The sequence below is a fragment of the Crocuta crocuta genome, unplaced genomic scaffold (assembly GCF_008692635.1).
Source record: "Crocuta crocuta isolate KB4526 unplaced genomic scaffold, BGI_CrCroc_1.0 scaffold159, whole genome shotgun sequence".
NCBI classification, from domain to species: domain Eukaryota; kingdom Metazoa; phylum Chordata; class Mammalia; order Carnivora; family Hyaenidae; genus Crocuta; species Crocuta crocuta.
The window spans coordinates 2,665,815-2,688,984 of record NW_027533263.1 but is presented as its reverse complement, the minus strand read 5'-3'; the positions used below and the strand labels follow the sequence as shown (position 1 = coordinate 2,688,984).

At 38.5% G+C, this 23,170-nt stretch overlaps 1 protein-coding gene across 1 annotated transcript in view; it reads right to left on the bottom strand.

Moving 5' to 3' along the window:
- The window catches only part of FAM117B (family with sequence similarity 117 member B), a 78,272-nt gene extending 63,802 nt beyond the window's left edge, over nucleotides 1-14,470 (bottom strand). Inside the window, exon 1 of the mRNA XM_077747565.1 lies at nucleotides 14,127-14,470. Coding sequence (XP_077603691.1) covers nucleotides 14,127-14,382 — 256 coding nt within the window. The 5' untranslated portion in view covers nucleotides 14,383-14,470. The remainder of the gene's footprint in view (nucleotides 1-14,126) is intronic.
- Nucleotides 14,471-23,170: the final 8,700 nt, after the last annotated feature.

The window sequence follows — 23,170 nt, the reverse complement described above, 5'->3', positions numbered from 1 at the left end:
AAGGAATACTACTCAGATATAAAAAGGAATGAACTCCTGATACACGCAGTAACATTAATGAATCTCAAATGCATTATGCTAAGTAAATGAAGCCAGACATATGAGACAAATTACTGTGTAACTCATTTATAATATGTTCTGAAAAAAGAAAACTACAGAAACCAAAAACAATTCAGTGATGGTTATAACATAAAAGTAAAAGGAGGGAAATGGCTTAAAAAGGCATGAGAAACATTTATGGGTAATAGGAAATATTCTATACCTTGATCATGGTTGTGGTTATGCGACTATGTTATTTATCAGAATTCATACAGCTATGTATCAAAAAGGACAAATTTTAGTGTATGTAAATTATACCTCTATAAACCTAATGCCCCACATGCCTACCAATGAGGCAAGCCTTTTAAAAACAGGAAGTTAAAAATGTTAGTTATATCTTCAATGAATAAAAGGATGAGGGGGTGTCTGGATGGCTCAGTTGATAGAGCATGCGACTCTTAATTTTGGGGCTCTGAGTTCAAGCCCCACATGGGGTGTAGAGATTACTTTAAAAATAAGATCTTTTAAAAAATAAAATAAAAATAAAGGGTCAGTCAACAGATACAGAGTTAACAGACCCCACATAAACAGTGAATAAGCATCTTAAAAGAATATTCAGTGCTGTTATTTGTAACATTATTTCTTTATTAAATAGTATTAAGCAGCTACTCTACTAGGATAATTAAGTGTATCATCTCAAATACTCACTATGACCTAAGAAAATATGCAAGGAAATACAAATGAAAACTATGATCTACTCTATTGTACACACTGAATTAGTAAAACTAAAGAAAAGGCATGAACTCTAATTCTGACAAGGCTTCACAACAACAGGCAGACACATTCCTTTCTGTTGACAGGGTAAAGTGATTCAATACTTTTTTTGAAAAGCGATACTGAAAAGCATCACATCATTTAAAACTTCACTAAATAATCTCAATCCTGTGACTTTTTTTCTTAAAGAAGATACACAGAAATGTACACTCATACCAGACCCCAAACACATACATTTACAAAGATTTTTACTAAGGCAATTCATAAGGAGGAAAATAGAAACAAAAGTCCACTTAAAAGGAGAATGATTAAGCCAAAATATATAAACTTCATGGAGATTTCAACCTTATATATAAATAGCATACCATATTATACTTTCTTATCTCTTATTTGAAGGTTCAGACTCCTTAAAAATTTATATCACTTTACAAATATTTTTTAAGTGGTCAGAATATGATGCATGTCTGACTCTAATTCTGTAAGTTTTATTAAGCCTTACATTTAAAAGCTTTAATAAAGCAATAAACTGTTCCATAATCTCTCACTATATACTTAGCCTTAAACCCAGTTAGAAATTAAAAACATACTATTAATCAAAAAAGGATCAGGCAAGAGTGCAGAGATGGACCAGAATCATCTAATCAACTGTTGCTAGAAGCATGCAACTTTCCAGTATTAAAGGGATTTCCAACAGGGGGACTCGAAGGATTTTTGAAGACACTATACTCAATAGTGAGCCAGCAGTATAATCTTCATACAAAAAATTCATTTATAAGACCAAAAAAAAAAAAAACAACAACACTACACAGTACTCAAGTCAGGCAAAATCCACCAATACCCAAGACTTCCAATCTAAAAGGTGAAAATATAGACAAAAGACAAATAGAGGATGGGGCAGGGTCTTCACAAATATTTTTTAAAAACAGGAATCCATCCATTCCTTCAAACAAAAGTTTTACGGGGTCTGATTTAAATCTTGCAAGTTCTCCCTACTCCAATTGAAGGGAGAAACGAACAGATTAATTACAATAGAGGTACTGGGTGAGTCATACTGTATTAAAAAAATTTTCATTAGTAGAGAGACTGTTCAAAGGTGNGGCTTGAACCCACGAACCGCGAGATCATGACCCAAGCGAAAGTCGGACGCTTAACCGACTAAGCCACCCAGGCGCCCCAAGCCTTTCTTATACAAATGAAACATAACATTTCTGAAGTAGATCAGGTGCACTGCTAGGACATGAATCAATTTCCAGGAGCAGATGTTCCAAGAATTCTTAGGGTTATCAATAATGGCAACTGTTTTTTAGAGAAGTGAAAAATGTCTACCTACAAATCACCTAGCAACCTCTGACTGCACCTAAAGCACTCCTGACTCACGATTCAGTCCCTTATGGCCATTATCAGGCTTTTACCATTAAATACTACTCCTTACTAATATTATATATTTTCTTGTTTTTACTGCTAATCTCTGAATAGTGCAAAATTCTACACTGCCTCTCTCTTTAATTCTAAAGACCAGAAGGTCAGGGATGTCTCCTTAATACCTTGGAAGCTGCTCTGCACAGAGTGAGCTTGAGTTCTAAAATAATATAAACAGACATCATGCGTCCTTATCTTTAGAAATATCAGTACATGCACAATGAGAAAACATGATTAATGTGAAATAGTTTCCCAGAAACTACTAGCTAGAGCTCAGTAAATCTTAGTATAACACAAGTAAAATAATTTTTAAGAAATGATAAATTAGAGGGGCGCCTGAGTGGCTCAGTTGGTTAAGCATCTGACCCTTGATCTTGGCTTAGGTCATGATCTCATCGTTCGTGAGTTGGGCCCAGCATCAGGCTCTACACTGACAGTGAGGAGCCTGCTTGGGATTCTCTCTCTTTTCCCAGTCTCTCTGCCCCTCCCTGTTTGCTCTGTCTCACAATAAATAAATTAATTAAAAAAGAAAAGAAAAGAAAAGAATGGTAAATCAGAAGAGTATGCGTAAAAAAAAGTTTTTCTTTCTCTTCCAAAATATCCGTATTATATTACTTTCGAAATATTAAGAATGTTGGGGCACTTGGCTGTCTCAGACTCAGCTGAGCCTATGACTGTTAATTTTGGCTCAGGTCATGATCTCAGGGTCATGGGATTCAAGCCCTGCATCAGGCTCCACACTGAGCCTAAGATNTCCCCTGCTCGCGCTGTCTCTCTCTCTCTCTCCTAGAAATAAATTTAAAAAAACATTAAAAAAAAAAATTCTCTCTCTCACTCTGCCCCCTCCCTCCCTCACACACTCGTGCTCTCTCTCTTTAAAAAAAAAAAAAAAAAAGAATGCACCATGCTCTAAAAGTTTATGGGCTACTCTGTATGCATACAGAATATAAGAGCGGTAATGAAACCAGTTAATGACAACATTATTAACCTTATCACCCAAGTACATTCAAAACCTCAGCCATCATTATGCTCCCTCATCTCCTTCATCTTTCAAATGTAATGAGTTAACAAGTCCTATCAATTATTTGCTTCTCAAATAAATTGTTTTTCATTCACACTACAACCACTCTATTTCACATAAACTGCGAGTGCTGAAGATGGTAAAAATGAGTAAATATAAAATATTTTATTTTTAACTGCTTAATAAAAGATAATCATCTAAGGTAAAAACAGTAACAATGTATTGTAGGATTTCTAACAGAGAAGCAGAATATTTGATGATGACAGCATAAAGGATGGAAGGCAGGAAATGGAAGATACTAAAATGAAATATTAGACAACACAGACATAGAACATATCCATCACTGCAGGGAAGTTCTTTGGGACTGTGCTGCTTGAGTGCAACCACTAACAGCACAGTAAAAAGAGATATAACGAATAACTAATAGTGGAGATAAAATGGAATCATAAAAAAAATCCAAAGGAAGACAGAAGAGAAAAACACAGGCTCCTGGAAGTATGAACTGATATCAAGTCCGGAAATATATCTGACAGCAGAAAAAAAAATGTGTACTCTGGCCAAGAAATTTCATTTTTAAGAATTCACCCTACAGATAAACTCATATATACGTAAACAAAGAAGTATAAACAAGAATATTCAACATAGTAAACCATTTAACAGCAAAATATTAGAAATGATCTAACTGTTCAAACAAAATCATGACCTAACTGTTCAAACAAATGCCTGATAAAATGTCTGGTATATAATAAACCTATATGCACAGTAACATGTACATATTTATATATGCATAGAATAATTCTGGAATAATATAAAAGAAACAGCTATCTGGATTTCTCTAAGAATAATGAACTTAAAGTAGGGGGAAGAGTTTTTATTGTATTTTCTTTTATCATTTATAATTTTTATCATGTGTATATATTATCTGCAGAGAAAGAAAAGAAAGAAGGGGAGGAACGCATGCTGGTAGGTTACTACAGCATACGACTACAAAATCAGCTCTTTGAAAGCAAGAACTCCAAAAATACATTTAAATTTTACCCCAGCTAATAAAGAAGAATGGTCAATTTAAATTTTTTTTTTTTAATGTTTTATTTATTTCTAGGAGAGAGAGAGACAGCGTGAGCAGGGGAGGGTCAGAGAGAGAGAGGGAGTGACAGACTGAAACAGGCTCCAGGCTCTGAGCTGGCAGTCAGCACAGAGCCCGACGCGGGGCTCGAACCCACGAACCGCGAGATCATGACCTAAGCGAAAGTCGGACGCTTAACCGACTAAGCCACCCAGGCGCCCCAAGAAGAATGGTCAATTTAAAATGTCATGTAGATTTTGGGGGGAATAAACTATAGGTAATTTCACCTCCATTGCATGCAAGCCTTTAACAGAAAGAATATCAAAGACTTCCTATAATACTAAAGAAATAAAAAGGTATAACCCACAAGGACAACAGACAGGAAAAGAGACAACAACAAAAAGATGTTTCAACCAAGTGTTGAAAGCAAATATGTAAGTGGTAAATTAGCTGCTGTCTAATTATAAGCTCAACCCAAGATTTCCTGATCTGCCTGATAGAAGTTCTAAATTTCTGTGCAAAAAAAAAGTGTCTTGCCATTCACAGTAAAGCAATGAATAATTTGCTGCATTTTCAACTTCTTATATGAATAAACAAACTTTTTCTTGTTTAGCAAGCATCAAGAGCAAGGAAAGAAATGTTTCATTTCATTTGAAAATGAAATGTGGGTGTGCTCATTTCAAGTTCAACTCCAAATTAAGTATTTGTACAGCAAAATAAGAACACCAAGTAAATGTTTTGCCTTTAAGAGATAAATTTTGTTTTTATTTTTGAAACATCGCCTTTTAAGTCTAAAAAGACATCAAGAAACCAACATATACGTACAATTCTGCATAGTTTATATTTGAGACAGATCATGTTATTCAGAATTTTTTTCAAACTCTGAAATTTATTCAGAATATTCAAACTCTGAATATTCTAAATTCAGAATATTATGCCAACCGTGTCTCAGGCTAAATTTTTTTCATATTATCTTGGCTTATGGTTTCCATAGTTTTATTATACAACTTAGTCAATAGATTTTCATATTTTAAAAAACTAACTTTACTAACTTTATTTAAATTAAATCTCCTGAGGGTTGCCTGAGTGGTTCAGTCAGTTAAGCGTCCAACTCTTGATTTCAGCTCAGGGTCATGGTCTCACAGTTCAGTGTAGGGTCAAGCCCCACATTGGGCTCTGCACTGACAGCACAGAGCCCACTTGCGATTCTCTCTCCCTCTCTCTCTGCACCAACCTCCCTCTCTAAATAAATATTTATTAAAAAAATAAATCTAAGCCTGCCTTTAGAAAAATTAAATCTCATTTGGTTTAACCCAAGTATTTAATCAAAATGTATTGTGACTGTCTTATGAGTTTTGAAAATCTATGCAAAGGAAAGAGATTGGAGCACCCAGGTGGCTCAGTCAGTGGAGTATGCTACTCTTGATCTCTGGGGTCATGAGTTCAAGCTCCCCATTAGGTATGGAGCATAAGGAACAAGATGGGACAGGACAAGGGGAGGGGAGGCGGGAGAGATGAGGGGAGAGGGGAGGGGAGGAAAAAAGAAAAGAGATTAATTTTTAAGAAAGGTAAGCCAAGCTTAACTATGTTTTCTCCCAAGAAGAGGTAGAGGGGAAAATTACACAAAATGAATAAGCTTATAATATGCTGGCCAAACAGATCCACAGTGAAATCAGTCTGTACTCAGAAGAGCATTGATTACCACCACCCCAATATATCTCAACTTACTGACCATGATAGCTGAGGTTTCTTGAAAAATGGAAATTATTCCAAGTGCTTCTCCAGAGCAAAAAGACTGGGAAAAACTGCTCTAGAGAGATTAACTAGGTAGGCTCCAGACTTAAAGACACCAGACGTATCCTCAGAGATGATACTGTACAACTCTTCCCTGGGAAATCTGGCATAAAAACCCTACATTAGAGAGTCCTTGCATCATCATTCTCCTTTAAAATCCTCCGGTCTACCAGCCAGACCCAGCCAGACAGAACACCTAATCATTTTTGTCTCTTCTTTAAATATTAATAGAAAACAAATGGCAGTTTCAACATGACAAAGCTCAAGACAAAAAGAGCTCTGAAAATAATGCAGAGGGCAAAAAAAATAATAATAGTTTTGAGGGTTTTTATACCTTTTATAAACATTTTTAGAAGATCCTGACAAAACAAGGAATAATCAGACAGCAAGGTAAGTTTTTTTGAAAAATGAAAATATAATGGCCAAGATTTAAAAATCAATTAAAAAGACAGAAGATAAATCTGTTAGAAAGAAGAACAAAAACGTACAGAGATGGAAACTAATACAGAAATTTAAAAAGTATTAGCTCAATTCAAGAGGTCCCGTATAGCAGGGGTTCCAAAAGATAAAACAAACACAATAGAAATGAGAAATGATAGAAAAAAATTTCCCAGAAACAAAGACTATCAAGAGTTGAAAGTGACTGTCTCTAGGGGGCAGGAAGTAGGAGTGGAGAGAGCTGCGACAGGAAAACATTTTATTTGATTATAAGTTCAGTGTTATTTGATTTCTTTAAAAAGATCTGTTAAGTAATCTCGACACCCAACACAGGCCTTCAACTCACAATCCTGAGACAAAGAGTCACACATTCTACCAACTGAACTAGCCAGGCGCTCCTAGTGCTCTCTGATATTTTTAATTATGTATATGTACTTTAATAAAAACAAAATTTAAATTTAAAAATATAGTATCCAGACAAACATGCTATTTTTTTCTTCAAGTAGTTTGGAGATGGATGTAGCTAACTTTCTCAACTTCCTGCTTCCTTCCCTTCTATTGCTAAGTTATCTATCATTTTAACCCACCCTTACCACCTTCCCATCCTCAGAGAAAGAAGTGTCCTTAGTTGTTTCTGAGATTTCCAGACTCTAACATGTGCTGGATCCCACTGCCTCTCACATTTTTCATGACCTTGCTCCATCTACTACTTCCATTTTCTCTTACACTTGCAGTCTCATTCTCCTATAAATTTTCTCCCACACCTATAAAACATGCTTAAATTTTTCCCATCCTATAAATAAATGAACCTTAGCTCAACTCTGCATCCTGTTTTGTGATATAAGAGTAACCTGCACTTCTTAAGAGTAATTTATCCTTACCTCTATTTTCTCACCCACCACTTTAACCCAATTTGTGTCCGCCACAAACTACTCTCTCTCAGAGATTATCAACTGAGGGAAATACCAAATTCAAAAGCCTATTCTCCAAGATCAGCCTACTTGTTCTCTTGGCAGAATCTGAAAATCTTAATCATCCCCTCCTTGAAGTCCAATCTTTCTTTTGGCTTTCTCAACACTTTTCCACCATTTCCCCTCCTTCCACATAATTAGGCTTCTTCATTGGCTTTTCTTTCTACCCTTAAAATGCTTGTTTTCTCCCAGAGTTCTATCCTCAGCATTCTCCCTATCATCTTATCCATTCTAATGAATTCACGTATTGCCCACATGCAAATGCCTAGCATGAAGTACATGTTAAATGAATGTTACTGAAATCAGTGAGTTCCTATTTTGTGTCCCCAATTCAAACCAAACTCCTGAGATCTAAAACTGTATTTTCCACAGTCTAGGAAATTACCTGGATTTCCTGAGAGCACAAACTAAACAGGTCTAAAATACTGTTCACTTTCTTTCCCCATATTTGCAGTCCTTATTGTGTTGCTTATCACAATTAGTACCATCAACCAAACCTATTATCTTCAATTGACCCTTTCTCAATCTCTATGTCCAACAGGTTACCAAATCAAAGTCTCCCCGCTCTCTTTTATCCTTGCCATTCCTACTGCCATTGCACCTAAATTCATGTGTTCTATAACTTAGTGAATTATTATCCTACAGTTTTTCTCATCTCAAATTTGTGCTCTATCATAAGTAATTATAAACTCTGGGGTGCCTGTGTGGCTCAGTTGGTTGAGCATCCGACTCTTTTGATATCAGTTCAGGTCATGATCCTAGGATTGTGGGATCAAGCCTCACAGCGGGCTTTGCACTGAGCGTGGAGCCTGCTTACGATTCTCTTTCTCTCCCACTCTGCCCCCTTCCCTGCTTGCACTATCTCTAAAAAAAAAAATTAAAATAAAAATAAATTCTAAGCTCTTATAGACTCTACACATTCTAAGAATGTAAATACTACCACCACTAACAAATTAACCTTGAATGTCTAAACCCTTGGATAATGAGGATGATAAAGATGATATGAAAATAGCTAACACTGAGAGATTTCTATAACCACGCAGAGATTACAAGGATTTTATTCTTCTAATAATCCTCTACTGCAAACACTATTAGCTAGTATACCCTTTTTAAAGGTGAAGTGGATTTACTTAAAATTAAACAAGTGGTAATGCCAACATTTGAATCCTGGAAATCTGCCTCCAGAGCTATTACCCATGGAATACATTCTAATTCATACATTCTCTTCAAGGCTTTTCTGAAAACTTACCTTTCTACTTTCTTTTCTACTGTTCCCTCTTTTCTCCTATATCCAATACTCTACACTTTAAGACATATAGGTCTGAATATCCTAGGTATATTTTCACACCTCTATGATCCAAATATAAAGTTCTATTTTTCCGTTTCCAAGCTAAATGAAAAGCCATCTCCTCTGGCTAAACTTCTATACCCATTGCCTACAGAACTACTCACTTCTCTTTTAGCTGAGAGCACTCATCAAATCATATGCTTTTGTATGTGTCTTACATAGCTGGTTTGTGAGTCTCTGGAGTTCCCTGTGTCTTCTACATCTTTGTAGGGCACAGTTACTAAGAGCAGTTCAATCACAGCTTACAGAACTGAATTAAATGTAAATTCTGCTAACCAAGATATTGGACTAACAGTAAGGTACCACTTTGCCTCATCTTCAACTGTAAATTACAGACATACAAACCAAAAGGATTCCCCCAAAGATATGAAGCTAGCATCAATATCCCAAATGTTAGAGAAACACTGGATTCTTAAAGCTGTGTACTTCACAAAGTACTAGAAAGCAGAAGTCTAAGATGCCACAAATATGAAATCCTGGTAACCTATCTCCTGATTCTTAATCCAGAGAAGCCCACCTCTTGTTTCTGCTCTTGCCACTGTCCCACCCTAATAAACAACCAAAATCATATATGACATAATACATAACAAGAGAAAAATTAGCAAAAACACAACTTACTATCTACATACAGCCACCATGCAAAAATACATAGTGCAAAATGTAGCAACACTCTTCTGTAATGAGTTTTCAAACTGTTTTTCTTTGGTGCTTCTAGTGACTGCTTTTCAAATATAAAGTACATCAAAATCATAGGACGGGAGGTTTTCAAAGTCTGCATTAGCAAGGACCCCAAGTAATTCTGATACAGACAAACCACAGACCACACTTGAGCTACAATTCTGGATGTTCACAAGCAATGTTCTCTCCAGTTTGAAATTTCATACAACCATGAAAAACTAGCCTACACTGGCAAGTTATGTTACATCCACTGAAACCAGAAGAAAAGCTAATGATACACAAGAGCTAACTTTTATACTTAGGTAACTTTTATACTTAGGTACTATGCTGAGTATTTTTCAATTTCCTTTCATTTAATCCTCATCACCATAGGAAGCAGATACAATGATTATCACCTATTTTACAGATAAGGAAGTTAAGGGTTAGGGGCACCTGGTTGGCTCGGTTGGTGGAGCATGCGACTCTTGATCTCAAGGTTGTGAATCTGAGCACTGGGTGTAGAGGTCACCTTAAAAAACAATAAAATCTGGGGCACCTGGGTGGCTCAGTCAGTTAAGCATCCAACATTGGCTCAGGTTGTCATCTCACAGTTCACGGGTTCGAGCTCCGCATCGAGCTCTGTGCTGACAGCTCAGAGACTGGAGCCTGCTTCAGATTCTGTGTCTCCCTCTCTCTCTGCCCTTCCCCCACTCATGCTCTCTCTCAAAAATAAATAAATGTTAAAAATAATAAGAAAAAATTTTTTAGAAAGTAAGTTAAGTCTTAGAAAGTTATTCACTTCCCCATACCACATGCCTTCTAAGTGGTAGAATACAGGTATTTAACCCAGACTGTCTATTCAAAGCCTATGCTCCTAATATGCCCCCATCTGTAATCCATTTGAAATCCATTTGACATTTCATTAAGACAAAAGGAAGGGTGGGGTGCCTGGGTGGTTCAGTTGGTTAAGCGTCCAACTTCAGCTCATGTCTTGATCTCACGGTTCTTGGGTTCAAGCCACACACTGGGCTCTGTGCTGACAGCTCAGAGCCTGGAGTCTGCCTTGGATTCTGTTTCTCCCTCTCTCTCTCTCTGCCCCTCCTCTGCTCACACTCTGCACGCTATCTGTCTCTGTCTCTCAAAGATAAACATTTAAAAACTTTTTTTAAAAAAAAGGCAAAAGGAGGGAAAGTGCAAAAACAAATCTCACCTTCTTCCTCATTTTGTCTGCAGTTAACACTGTTGCCTAGTTACTTTCTCTAAGCATATCTCAGTTCCTAACAGCAAACCATTTTACCATGGAGATGGCAGGCCTGAAGGTGAGAAGTTTAAAATATGTCAGGGACAAGTGCTTGGATTACTTTATAGTAGTCAAGAGAAAACAGTTCTGAGTTAGCCAGTTATTACATCTAACCCTGGGGTGATAAAGCAACTGGGTAGGGATCTGGCAAAATAGGAACACCTCTCCAAAGAGTCTAAGACCTTCAACTCAGAGGGTTTTGGACACTGGATCCCTAAACAAAGGTTAAGGCATCCAGTTCATCTGATAGACACCTTGAAGTTGGTAGCTATATCTAGAGGGTCCCTGGAATTTGAGTTATATGAGGTTTACAGAACTACAGACTGTTCTCCTCTATCAGTAAGGATTTCTACATTTCACTAACACTGCAAACTGGTGATACTTTCCCTTTAATCAAAGAGAGTCACAGGGATCAAAAAGATTCTCCTTTTTCCCTCTTCTCTCCTTCCGTACGTAGCCTGAGAAAAACAGCAAATTGTCTAGTTTGTGTTATGAAGACCTGAAATCTAAAATCTGAAAGTCCTAACAGAACTACCCTATGGCCCAGCAACTGCACTCCTAGGTATTTATCCAAGGGATACAGGTATGCTGGTTTCAAAGGGGCACATACACACCAATGTTTACAGCAGTGCTATCAACAATAGTCAAAGTATGGAAAGAGGCCAAATGTCCATCAATGGATGAATGAATAAAGAAGATGTGGTATCATATATACACAATGGAGTAGTACTCACTAATCAAAAAGAATGAAATCTTTCCATTGCAACTACATGGATAGAACTAGAGGGTATTATGCTAAGCAAGATTAGTCAGAGAAAGACAAATATCATAGGACTTCACTTATATGAGGACTTTAAGATACAAAACAGATGAACATAAAGAGAAGCAAAAATAATATAAAAACAAGGAGGGGGACAAAACATAAGTGACTCTTAAATATAGAGAACAGAGGATTACTGGAGGGATTGTGGGAGGGGGCTTGGGCTAAACGGGTAAGGAGCATTAAGGAATCTACTCCTGAAATCATTGTTGCACCATATGCTAACTAACTTGGATGTAAATTAAAAAAATAAATTACCAAAAAAGTAAAAATGGAAATAGTAAAAAATAAACTTGAAAGTCCTTTCTGCATGAAAGTTCGCTAGAGTGCACTGAGGCATTTCAGGGAAGGAAGCTATCAGATATTCACTTCAGTATAACTTAATGACCCGCACTATTCCTTTCATACCTAGTTGAGCATACTGTAGTAGAAGAAAAAGTTCTTTATTTTCTGGGGAGTTTTTTGGTGGGAGGACAGGGGAAGCTTCTGAGAAGGGTTAATTTTATAGCATGAATGGAATGACAGATCTAAGACATGGGAGCTTTGGGAAACATGAAGAGTGGGTACATGAGACTGAGATCCCAGAAAATAAATCCTAAACAAAGAAGACCACCTTCTTCCACTCTTTGCCAGCACTTAACTGGGCTCTCCTCAGGTTGCTGCTCTGCTTTAAGGGTCACATAGTTGAGAGGGCAGCCAGATTTTGTTATGAGATTGCCGTTACCACCCCTTTCTTCCCTTCCACTTGCCACACTACACCACCTCCAGAAGGCTGAAGGTAAACTGAAGTAATTACGTTCACCAAATACCCCTAAGAGTTGCTTCAAAAACTAAGCACATGTGATTTTGGTATGTTATATATATCCCAGATCCTATCTTATACATCATGAAGCTACCTCCTTGATACAATGTGAAAGACATGGTTTTGGAGTACCACCCAGCAAAATTCAAGTATCTTCTTACGTGTTACTTTACCTCTCTAAAACCTGTGAGAGTTAAAATAAGATCTTGTAGGTAAATTACCAACCATACAGTAAGAGCTCAGTAAAGTGATAACTATTATTTGAGGGGAAGGAGGATTCTAGTACCTTTAACAATCTAAGTTTAAAAAAAAACAATACATTTTCAAACAGTTTAAAATCATATTCTTGTTCTAATTAGAAAAAAACTATTGATCATTTTTCAGGCCAACTTATGCCAAAAATGTATCCACTATCTAAAATCTTTGATAAAATAACAGTGAAGAGTCATCCTACTCCTTGCACTTCTGAATGAACCCTTGAAAACACTTAATCTGTTTTATTTGGTTGAGAAGTACTGTACTAAATTTCCTGAAATTCACAGCAATGCTGCATGAAAGATTCTAAAGAGATTCAAATACTAAGAACAAACTGAGGGTTGATGGGAGGTGGAGGAGAGGGGAAAGTGGGTGATGGGCACCGAGGAGGCCATTTGTTGGGATGAGCAGTTTGACAATAAATTAGAAAAGAAAAGTTCTAAAGAAATTTCCCCAGACAAGGGAAAAACAAAGGTATATATCACCAGTATAATGGCATAAGCCAAAAACCATCCATTTCTTTTTTACACTAGATTCTAACAGAAAAGCAACTGAATGACAAATTTTCTTTCCACTTTCACAATTTGAAACTTTTAAGTTACTCTTTATGAATGACTCCAGTAGAACCCAACAGTTCCATTCAGGACCTTTTCCAAGAAAGCTCCCAAGTACACAGAAAAACAATAGATTTTTTTTTATTGTTTTGTTTTGTTGGGATTCTTTTTGTCCCTAAAATAATAACAAGACAAAAAACGTTGATCTGTTTTTTTAAACAAATAAACGGTTTTACATCTAAGTAAAATCAGTATATCAAAAATACACCCGGACTCTAAGACAAAGTTCATAAACCTTCCAAAGGAATCCTCCTTAACTTCTTTCTTGCTACCCACTTATCAAGTCTAAGGAAACGCTAACATGTTTCCAGCCTCACATCTCTTCGGGGATCCAAATTTGCTATGCTAATAAATTCAGTCTTTACAATCTGAAACTGTTTTAAAAAAAAAAAAAAAAAATACTTAGCAGCAGACATGTCCTATACTAACATTAACCATGTCACTAAAACAAAGTGACAAACCACTCCCAGCCTCATCCCCAAGAGAGGGTTAGCAGCAACCAGCGGGCAGCCAGAGTCCCAGGTTTATCATTAACGTTTCAGTCCAAACAGAAGGTTAGCAGCTGCACCTGCACTAAGGGAGACCCGCGCAAGGTCGGCAGAGCAATGAATGAGACAAACAGGGAACGGTGGAGAGGGCGCGGGGCTTGCCCGGGGAAGACAGCACCGCACCACTCCGGCCCCGCCCCCAGTCCCGCCCCCCAGCCGCCCAGGCTCCGCCGAAGCGCCGCAGCCTCTGCGCGAAAGCAGCGAGCGCCCAGGACCCCTTCCTGCTCGTTTACCCTCACCGCGCGGCTCCCAGCACGTACCTGCTTTGCAAACCGGGGCGCTGGGGCTCCTCCTCTCTGGGGAGCTACGGCTTTGCTCCGGGGACCTTCTCCGGTGCCGGACGCGGGCCGGGNTCCCCCTGGGGCTGCCATGTTGCTGCTGCTGCTTCAGCTGGAACGGAACCGTCGCCCTCATGGGTTGCAGGCGGCTCCCGGCTCCCCCGGCCGTGGCGACCGCACCGCCCCCGAGAGAGCCGGCCGGTGTGGGGGACCCATTGCGCCTCACCCGCTGGGACATGGTCCCCCCCTCCCCGGTGACTGGGCGAGACGGGGGTGGTTGTTGTTGTTGGGATGCAGGGGTTGGATTCTCGAGGCCGGAGGGAAGGTCCCCGCGACGGGGTGACGAAGCCGGAATCCGTGGAGCAGAGGGCGCCCGGGCCGCGGCCGGCAGCAACGAGGTGGTGCAGCCGCCGCCGCCGCCGCTCCTCCTCATCAACAATAGTGTCTCCTCCGCTGCCCCCGCCCCCCGCGAACGCCCATTGGTGTAGCGTCAGCCGCGCTCGAGCCGCTCCACCGCGCCCATTGGCTGCGAGCAGCTTGGGTCCCGGGCCCCCGGGGCCTTAGAGAGCCTGGGTTTGCGCGAAGACCGTCTGCTCTTTAAAGAGAAAGAGACCCCGCCCCCCGGGGCGGGGGAGCGAAGGAAACAGTGTGTATGTGTAGTGTACGCGCGCGCGCTTGTGTGTGTGGGTACACGTGAGTGTACGCGTACGCGCGCCTGGCCACGCGCGTCTTTCCCATCCCATTGGGGGGAGCCCTGGGGACTCATATTCTGGAATATTGCCAAAGGGAACGTCCCGAACCAGAGCGGTCTCCAAGGATGTCTGAAGTCTTTCTCCCATAACTCATTTCCTTACCTCAGTCTTAACGTGCAGAGGATGTGTAAGTGCGTCTCTTTTTGTTCGTCCAAATTCAATGTTTGTACAGAGCTCAAAGGAGAAATTTAATTAGTGTATTGGCATTTTACATCTCGTCTCCTTTTTTTTGTTTGTTTAAATTTCTACAAAAAGCCAAATCTCAGATTAAAATTGCTAGTTAGAATGTGGTTTTAGATTGTATCTATGAAGTCCAGTAACCAAATGCTGTTGCTACCCTCATGTATCTCAAGTAATCAAGAATTTAATCAACAACTTCACAGTTTCTTGATACCTTGGAAAAATGTGTGCTACCTTACAAGTTTGTAAAGTGCCATAATTTACAAAGGGCTTTATTTGATCCTCACATCGTTATTTGAGACAGAACTGGACCAGACATTAGTATTTTTGTCTAAAGGAGGAAACAGGTCTTTGTACTACGGGCAAGCATTAAGGAAGACAGGCAGTAACACTGGCCTAAAATAACATTAGGAGNAAAAAAAAAAAAAAAAAAAAAAAAAAAAAAGACACATACACTACATATTCGCTTCTCAGGCTATAAACTGCCTACACATGATCTCTTTTTACTGCTTTATTAGATGTACATTCTAGACAGACTTCGTCTTGTAAAAGTGTGAGAGTGGAGGGGCACAGTATGATTCACTCTGGACCTGAAATTCTACTGGGGCTCTGTGCACTAGGAGGAAAGCCTTTGAAAACCTGGAGAAGAGATTCAGATCCCAGACCCACCACTTACTCTGTGACCTTAGAAAGATCACGACCCAGTTTCCTTATCTGTAACATGCAAAACCATCTCCTTCATACGATTGTGATTATTAACCAAGGGTTAAATGAGAATATGGTGTGCAGAAGATACTCAGAAATTTTAGAGTCTATGTGATTCAGAGGCCCACATCTCTCCTTATCACCCATTCCTCCTCTCTCCCCCACCACTAAAAGCACCCCAAGCCCTTAGCTAATGAACCTGCCTTAAGTTGTCTAGTGCTCTGGATAGATCTGGCATTACTACCCATCCCCACAACCTGTGGTAAGACAAAAATAGCTTCTTGTGAGACAGGACACAGGAAACTGCCAACTAGATCCATGCAGAGAGTGAAGTCCCATCTTAAAACAACGCATAAGAGAAGACAAACCTTTAAATAAAGACGTTGGGGCACCTGGGTGTCTCAGTTGGTTAAGTGTCCCACTTCAGCTCAGGTCATTCTTTCCATTCATGGGTTCGAGCCCCGCATTGTGCTCTCTGCTGTTGGTAAGGAGCCTGCTTGGGATCCTCTGTCTCTCTCTTTCTCCCCTTCCTCTGCTCTCTCTCAAAAATAAAACAAACATTAAAAAAAAAAAAGATGTCATGGATGCTATATCTGAACTTTGTCCTCCACAAACTGGGAGCTCAATACATACTTACTGAATTAAACTGAGTTCAGCAGTCCTCTTGTTTTATACTTCCTGATCAGTTACTTTTCTCTTCTGGATGAGTTCAAGATTATTATATTTTTGCCTACCCTTTTAATTCATCCCTCCATCCTCAGTGTTTTTTATTTATTTTTCTTTTTTAATTAAAATTTTTTTATTTGACTTTAGTTGATGCACAATGTTATGTTATTTCCATGTGTACCTGATCAATTACTTTTGGTGCCACCAAACTAAAGAGCTATTTGTCAGTGACAAGACAATTTCAGCTTTTCTGATCTAAAGTACTGCTTTCAGCATATACTTTCATTAGATCAAAGAGTTAAAGTGTCCTTAAGCTCAATCATGAGTTTACCTTTTGCTTCCAGTCATGCTTCCAATAGCAAAACTCCACAGTTCCATAAAATGCCTGTTTTTCACCTTCCTCACTCATTAGTTTAGGGTTTAACTTTAAACAAACGAAAGCACTTTAACTGAAGCCGGTATTAACCATTTCAGCCTCTTTGTACGAAAGGATATTTGTGATGGCTTGTAAATAAAACTTTGAAGGTATAAAATCATCAAAGAATGCTATATACATACATATATATGTATGTGTGTAAGGTTCTTGGATACATTAGAACTCTTCAGTTTTTAAGATTTAATGGCATTACATAAAAGCATCGTTTACCCTTGCCCTTGACTTCATTTTCTGCTGTTGAAGATTCAGAACAATGTGCATCACGGTGATATATTGATCTTCAGTTTCCTAGTTTATATATGAACTAAGTCTTTGTATTTCAAGGATCAACAGTATAAGCATGTCTCCCTCTAGTTTAACCCTGTTCTTCTTAGGATGTCATTCAAATTATGTAAGAAGTTGAAAATGCAAAATACTGGAATTGGTTTATCTGTATTTAAACGCCAGAAGACAACATTACTAATAGGCTCATTTGCTTCTGTGTTTTTTTTTTAACTCTTTAAAATGATCTTTATGGTAAAGGAGGGTGGGTTATGAGAAAAACGTTATCTTCCTGTAGTTTTTTTTTCCTTCCTATAGTTTTGGTGGAGTCAGCCATATCCTTTTATAAATCTCTAAAATGTTATCGAATGGAACATTAGATAGCCACTAAAATGATAATTATGAAGTTCCTTTTATTTTAAAATGGAAAAATAAAATACATCCATTATAATTGTAACAGTAGAAAATGGTTATGCATTATAAACAAATACTGAGGGGGTGCCTGAGTGGTTCAGTTAGTTAAGCAACTGATTCTCGGTCTCAGCTTGGGTCTTGATCTCAGGGTCATGAGTTCAAACCGCTTGCTGGGCTCCATGCTGGGCATGAATCCTACCTAATAAACAAACAAACAAACAAATATTGAAAGATAAAATACTAATATGAAAATAAAATAGTCATTTTTAAGGTTGGGATTTGAGGAGGTGTTTTTTCCCAAGAAATATTGATACAATAAGCCCCTCGTATCCATGGGTTTTTTTTTTCTAATTTTTAAAAATGTTTTACTTATTTTTGAGAGAGAGACAGAGCATGAGCAGGGGAGGGGACAGAGACAGAGAGGGAGACACAGAATCCAAAGCAGGCTCCAGGCTCTGAGCTGTCAGCACAGAGCCTCACATGAGGTTCAAACTCACGGACTGCTAGATCATGACCTGAGCCAAAGTCAGACACTCAACCGGCTGAGCAACACAGGCACCCCATCCATCATTTTGTTTTCTGTGTTTTCAGTTACCTGCAGTCAACCTCAGTCTGAAAGCAGATGATCCCACTTCTGACAAATGGACAGCTCAGTAGTAGCCTAACTCTATGTCACAATTCCTACGACATTAATGTCACCTCATCTCATCTTGTAGGCATTTTATCACTTCACATCATCACAAGAAGCGTGAGTACAGTATATTTGGAGAGAAACATCACATTCACAGAACTTTTATTACAGTATATTCTATTTTATTACTAGTTATTGTTGTTAATATCTTACTTTGCCTAATTTCTAAATTAAATTTTATCATAGGAAAAAAACATAGTATACATAGAGTTTGAAACTATCCACAGTTTTAGACAATCACTGAGTGTCTTGGAATGTATCCCTCTTGGATAAGAAAGGCATACTGTATACAGTTTCCTAATGAAGGAGGGGAAATATCAGAACTTAAATTGCTGAGTGATGTTCTCTACTTAAAATCTGACTGCTACTTCACAAATAGTTTTGTTTAAGACCATCTCATCAAGGCCTTCCATAGCATCACACGTTCTGATGTTGCTCTTACCTCTCTAACTACTCCTTGATTACTTTTCCTGGCTTCTTCTCAATCTGGCACTTAAATGGTGAGAGTACCTTGGGACTCCATCCCAAGACTTTCACTCGACTCGCTCCCTAGACAGATGGCTTCATTTGTATGAAGAGTCCCACTGACCATACAGTGCCATCTATTTACCTGCCTGCTTGGCATCCCTCCTTGTATACCTCACAAGTGCCTCAAACCTTGTCCACAGCTGAATTTGTCATCTTCCCTCCACTCACCCACATAGAACAACTGGCTCCTCTTCCAGTTTTCTCTTTTTTTAAAATCTTTTAATTTTTTTTTTTAAGATAGAGAGAGAAAGTACAAGGGGGTGGGAAGAGAAATAGAGGGACCAACAATCCCAAGCAAGCTCTGCACTGACAGCAGAGAGCCCAATGCAGGACTCAAACTCACACACTGAACTGTGAGATCATGACCTGAGCCAAAGTCAGATGCTTAACTGGCTGAGACACCCAGGTGCCCCACAGTTTTCTCTTATCTCAATAAATGGTGCCATTATCTACTCAATGTGCTAAACTGAAACCCTGGAAGTTATCTAGTCTCTCATACTCCATTATGGCAAGTCCAAAGACTCACCATATTTTAACTATTCTAGCTTCTAAATATTTTGTGAACCTACTACTATTCTCCAAACTCATCACTTGCTCTAGCCATGCCTCTATCACCTCTGGCCTGTGCTCTTACCCTTATCTGGACAGTCACCTTAGATCATCTCTTCCCCAGCCTACTTCTCCAAGCTCCCCATTACTCACCTGTAACCCATTCCCCATACATTTATAGTGGTCTTTTGAAACCACAATCTTAACTGCCTTATTCTATTGCCTGCAGCTTTCCATTTCTCTTAGGAATAATCTCCTAATGCTAAGGCTTAACACAAGTTGCCTGGACCCACCTCTTCCTCTCTAGACTCCACCCATACTGGTCTTCATTGGTTGCCCCCAAATACTTCCTACTTTCCTCCTGAGACCTTCACACTTGTTATTTACTCTGCCTGGAACACTCCTCACTCTCATCACTAGGCCTATTCTGAATCTGTTCTTAGATCAGGGAGGCTTAGATTCTCTTGCTCTCCACATAATTTAGCTTCCTCAGGTTTACAGTAGCACTGTTGCAGTCATAATACAATTATCTATTCAGTGTCTATTTTCTTCTCAATGTTAAGCTCCGTAAGAACTTATTTTTTTCACTCAACAAATATTCATTGGCAGCCTTTGTGCAGAGCACTGTGAGGCATTGGATCTACAGCAATGAACAAACTCACAAGCTCCTTGTCCACTTGGATGTATATCTGTGAGAGACAGATAATGAGCAAAACATGTAAGTGTACACACACACATAACCACACATGTGAATAAATTACCACCTGAACAGTTCTATAAAAGAAACCACAGAGTGCCATGAACAACAACAATTGAGACCCAGCTATGTTGGATAGAAAACATGTTCTGAAAAGGTGACATTTTAGATGAGACCTAAAAGATAAGAGTGGGCTATCCATGGAAAGAACATTTCAAACGGGGAATAGCTGGGTAGAGACTAAGAAATTAAAAGGCTCGGTATCCTCAAGGAACCAAAAGAAGACCAGTGTCAGCAAAGGGGAAAGTAGTTCAGATATAATATTGGAGAAGTAAATAGAGGCTAGATGATTTAGAGATTTTTAGGCCCTTAGATGATTTAGATTTTATTCTAAGTGCAATGGTGTATTTTGAATAAAGCTCATTGCCTGTATCAGAATAATATCTCATTCAAAAAACAGATACTGAACATAAAAATGAAAAGTAGTCTAATATTTACTGAAGTCTATGAAATAAGCACAAAAGGAAAATTTTTGTGTATGAATCTCAATAAACATGATTTAAAAAAATTTTTTTTATCTATCTCCTAAGTTCTACTCAGCACTCCACAACAACACTCTCCAATCTCTCTTCTTTGTAAATATTACCCCAAAAAAGTAGGCCAGACCTGGTCTTGACTCTTATTTATTTAGCTTAATTCTCTCATCTTCAAGATTCCACTCTTGGTCCATGAATAACTCCCTCCCTGCCCTTGTTAATGTACGTCGATCTATCCTATCTAACCTAAATCTACATCTCAACCAATTTATCCTAATAAGCACAAGGGAAGCCCCAGACTTGGGGCTGGTGGTGGGATGGGGGTAGGGTGGGGGTGGGCTTCTTCCCAGAAAGATGTGGGAATAAACAAATTCTTATATTTTTGTTTAATTTGTTTTGTTTGTGTCGTTATCACTACCGTTGTTGCTGTTGCTTTCATGCTGAGGATCTACTCTGGCCACTGTAGCCAATGGCTTGTCAGGGAACAAGAAGTAGCAAGGAAAATAGTGAGGAGCCTATTGCAAAGAAGACTGAGCAAGGGGGATTGCAGAGAGAAAAACAGTGGACGGATTCAAGATTTACCTTCTAGGTAGAACTAATTTGTTTTGCGGGTGGTGGGACATAAGGGAGAAGAGCTTTCAGGGATGTCCCCAAGATCTCTGGCTTCAACATCTTGGTGGATGGTCTGTTTACAAAGATGGGAAAGGGAGGAGGGTGGGATGGCCTTGGGATCAAAATCAGTCTAAGTTTGGAAGTATTATGTTTGAGTTTCTTATGAATTATTTAAAGGAAGTCATCAAAAAGGCAGTTGTATATGTAAGACTCAAGTTCAGAGAGGACAGGCCAGGAGGTATAAATTTGGGAATTTTAAGCATATAGATATTATTTGCAGCTGTGTGAGTAAATGAGGCAACCTAATGATTTACCACTACTTCTTGGTTTTAGCACAGTGCCAGCACACACTGAGTTCCTATCTATCTTACTCACCCTTTCATCCTCATGTCTGGGACAGTGTGTGCAATATGGCAGATACTCAATAACTTCCTGTGAATGGAATGAATGATTTAGCAATTGTACCATTCACAGCAGCATAACAGTAATTTTAAACCCATGTCTCTTAGACTCCAAAGATAATTTGCTTTCACCATAGGATGGTACTCCAGTTCAGCAGATAGTCTCAAAAGCTGAATGAAAAAGACAAGTACATGGTATCCCATTATTCAAATGAGGAAACTAAAAAGGTTACATGAATTGCCTAAAACTAGAACCCAAGTCTTTTGACTTATAGTCTAATATTCTTTCACTATAGTAGGGATGACCTTCAACAAACTAGCATTTGCTCTAGATATTTTGTACCTACCAATTAATATGTACCATGAAGAAAGAAAAAGAGAAGACTCAAATATATAGGTTTGGATTTGGTAAGTATTATCACTTTTAACAATCTTTTACTTTTCTGCCATCTAGGCTTTTCCATGAAGATTCAGCTCAAACATCATGTGGCATTTTCTACTTCCCAAAAGCAAAGTATTGGCTCCCTCCTCCCTTTGTTCACTGATGATGTGCTTTTAGAGATATAGTTCCCCTATACCACCAGTTTTTGTACTTTTTCAAGAACTCTTCGATCTAATCTGTGTATTAAAAGATACATTAATGAACAGAGGCATGGTATAAAACAATGTACACTGCCAGCAGGACTTTTCTTTTAGGGATTATAGTTGTATGCATGCTTGTATGTGTATGCATAAAGTATTTCTGGAAATTGGTCTCTGAAAAGAGGAACTGGGTGGGGAGGGGAAGGAAGATGTTCTTTTTTTATGCATACTCTTTGTACAATTTTTGAAGTTTTTAAAGCATGTTTATGTATTTAGCTCAAAAAATGTAATGTAAAAAAATTAATCTCAGAAAACCCCAGGTTATTTTGGTGAATACTAACGTTTGAAATTAGGACTTGTAAATGATAATTGCATTCTTGTATAAGCTTCAGTATCCAAAATATTTCTGTATTTTGTTTAGATTGGATAATATTGAGAAAACCCTGATCAACAAAGCTAAGTGATTGCAAATGGTAACAGTTCTTTTAATTGCTCTTCAACTAGGGAGATTCAGAAACCTGAGAGTAATAGAAAATGTTTATTGGAAAAAAATAACCAAGTGGGGAAACAGATGGAGATTTGAATGACATGAGAATGGCAGAATATTCATAATTGTTGAAGCTGGGTGGTAAGTATATAGCTGTTCATTATTCTACTGTTTACTTTGTATCTGCTTCAAAGTTTCCATAATAAAATTTTTAACTGGTTCACAAAAATAGACAACTGTTCATGTCTTTTATTATAAAAGTTATAAAAGTCAGACAAATACTGGAAACTTATAAAGCTTTAAACTTTATTTGTTCTTGCAGGTAAAAATATACATCAGGGGGCATGTGGCTGGCTCAGTCGTTAGAACATGCAACTTTTTTAAAAAAATTTTTTAATGTCTTATTTATTTCTGAGAAAGAGACAGCAGCGTGAGCAGGGGAGGGTCAGAGAGAGAGGGAGACACAGAATCTGAAGGAGGCTCCAAGCTCTGAGCTGGCTGTCAGCACAGAGCCGAACGCGGGGCTCGA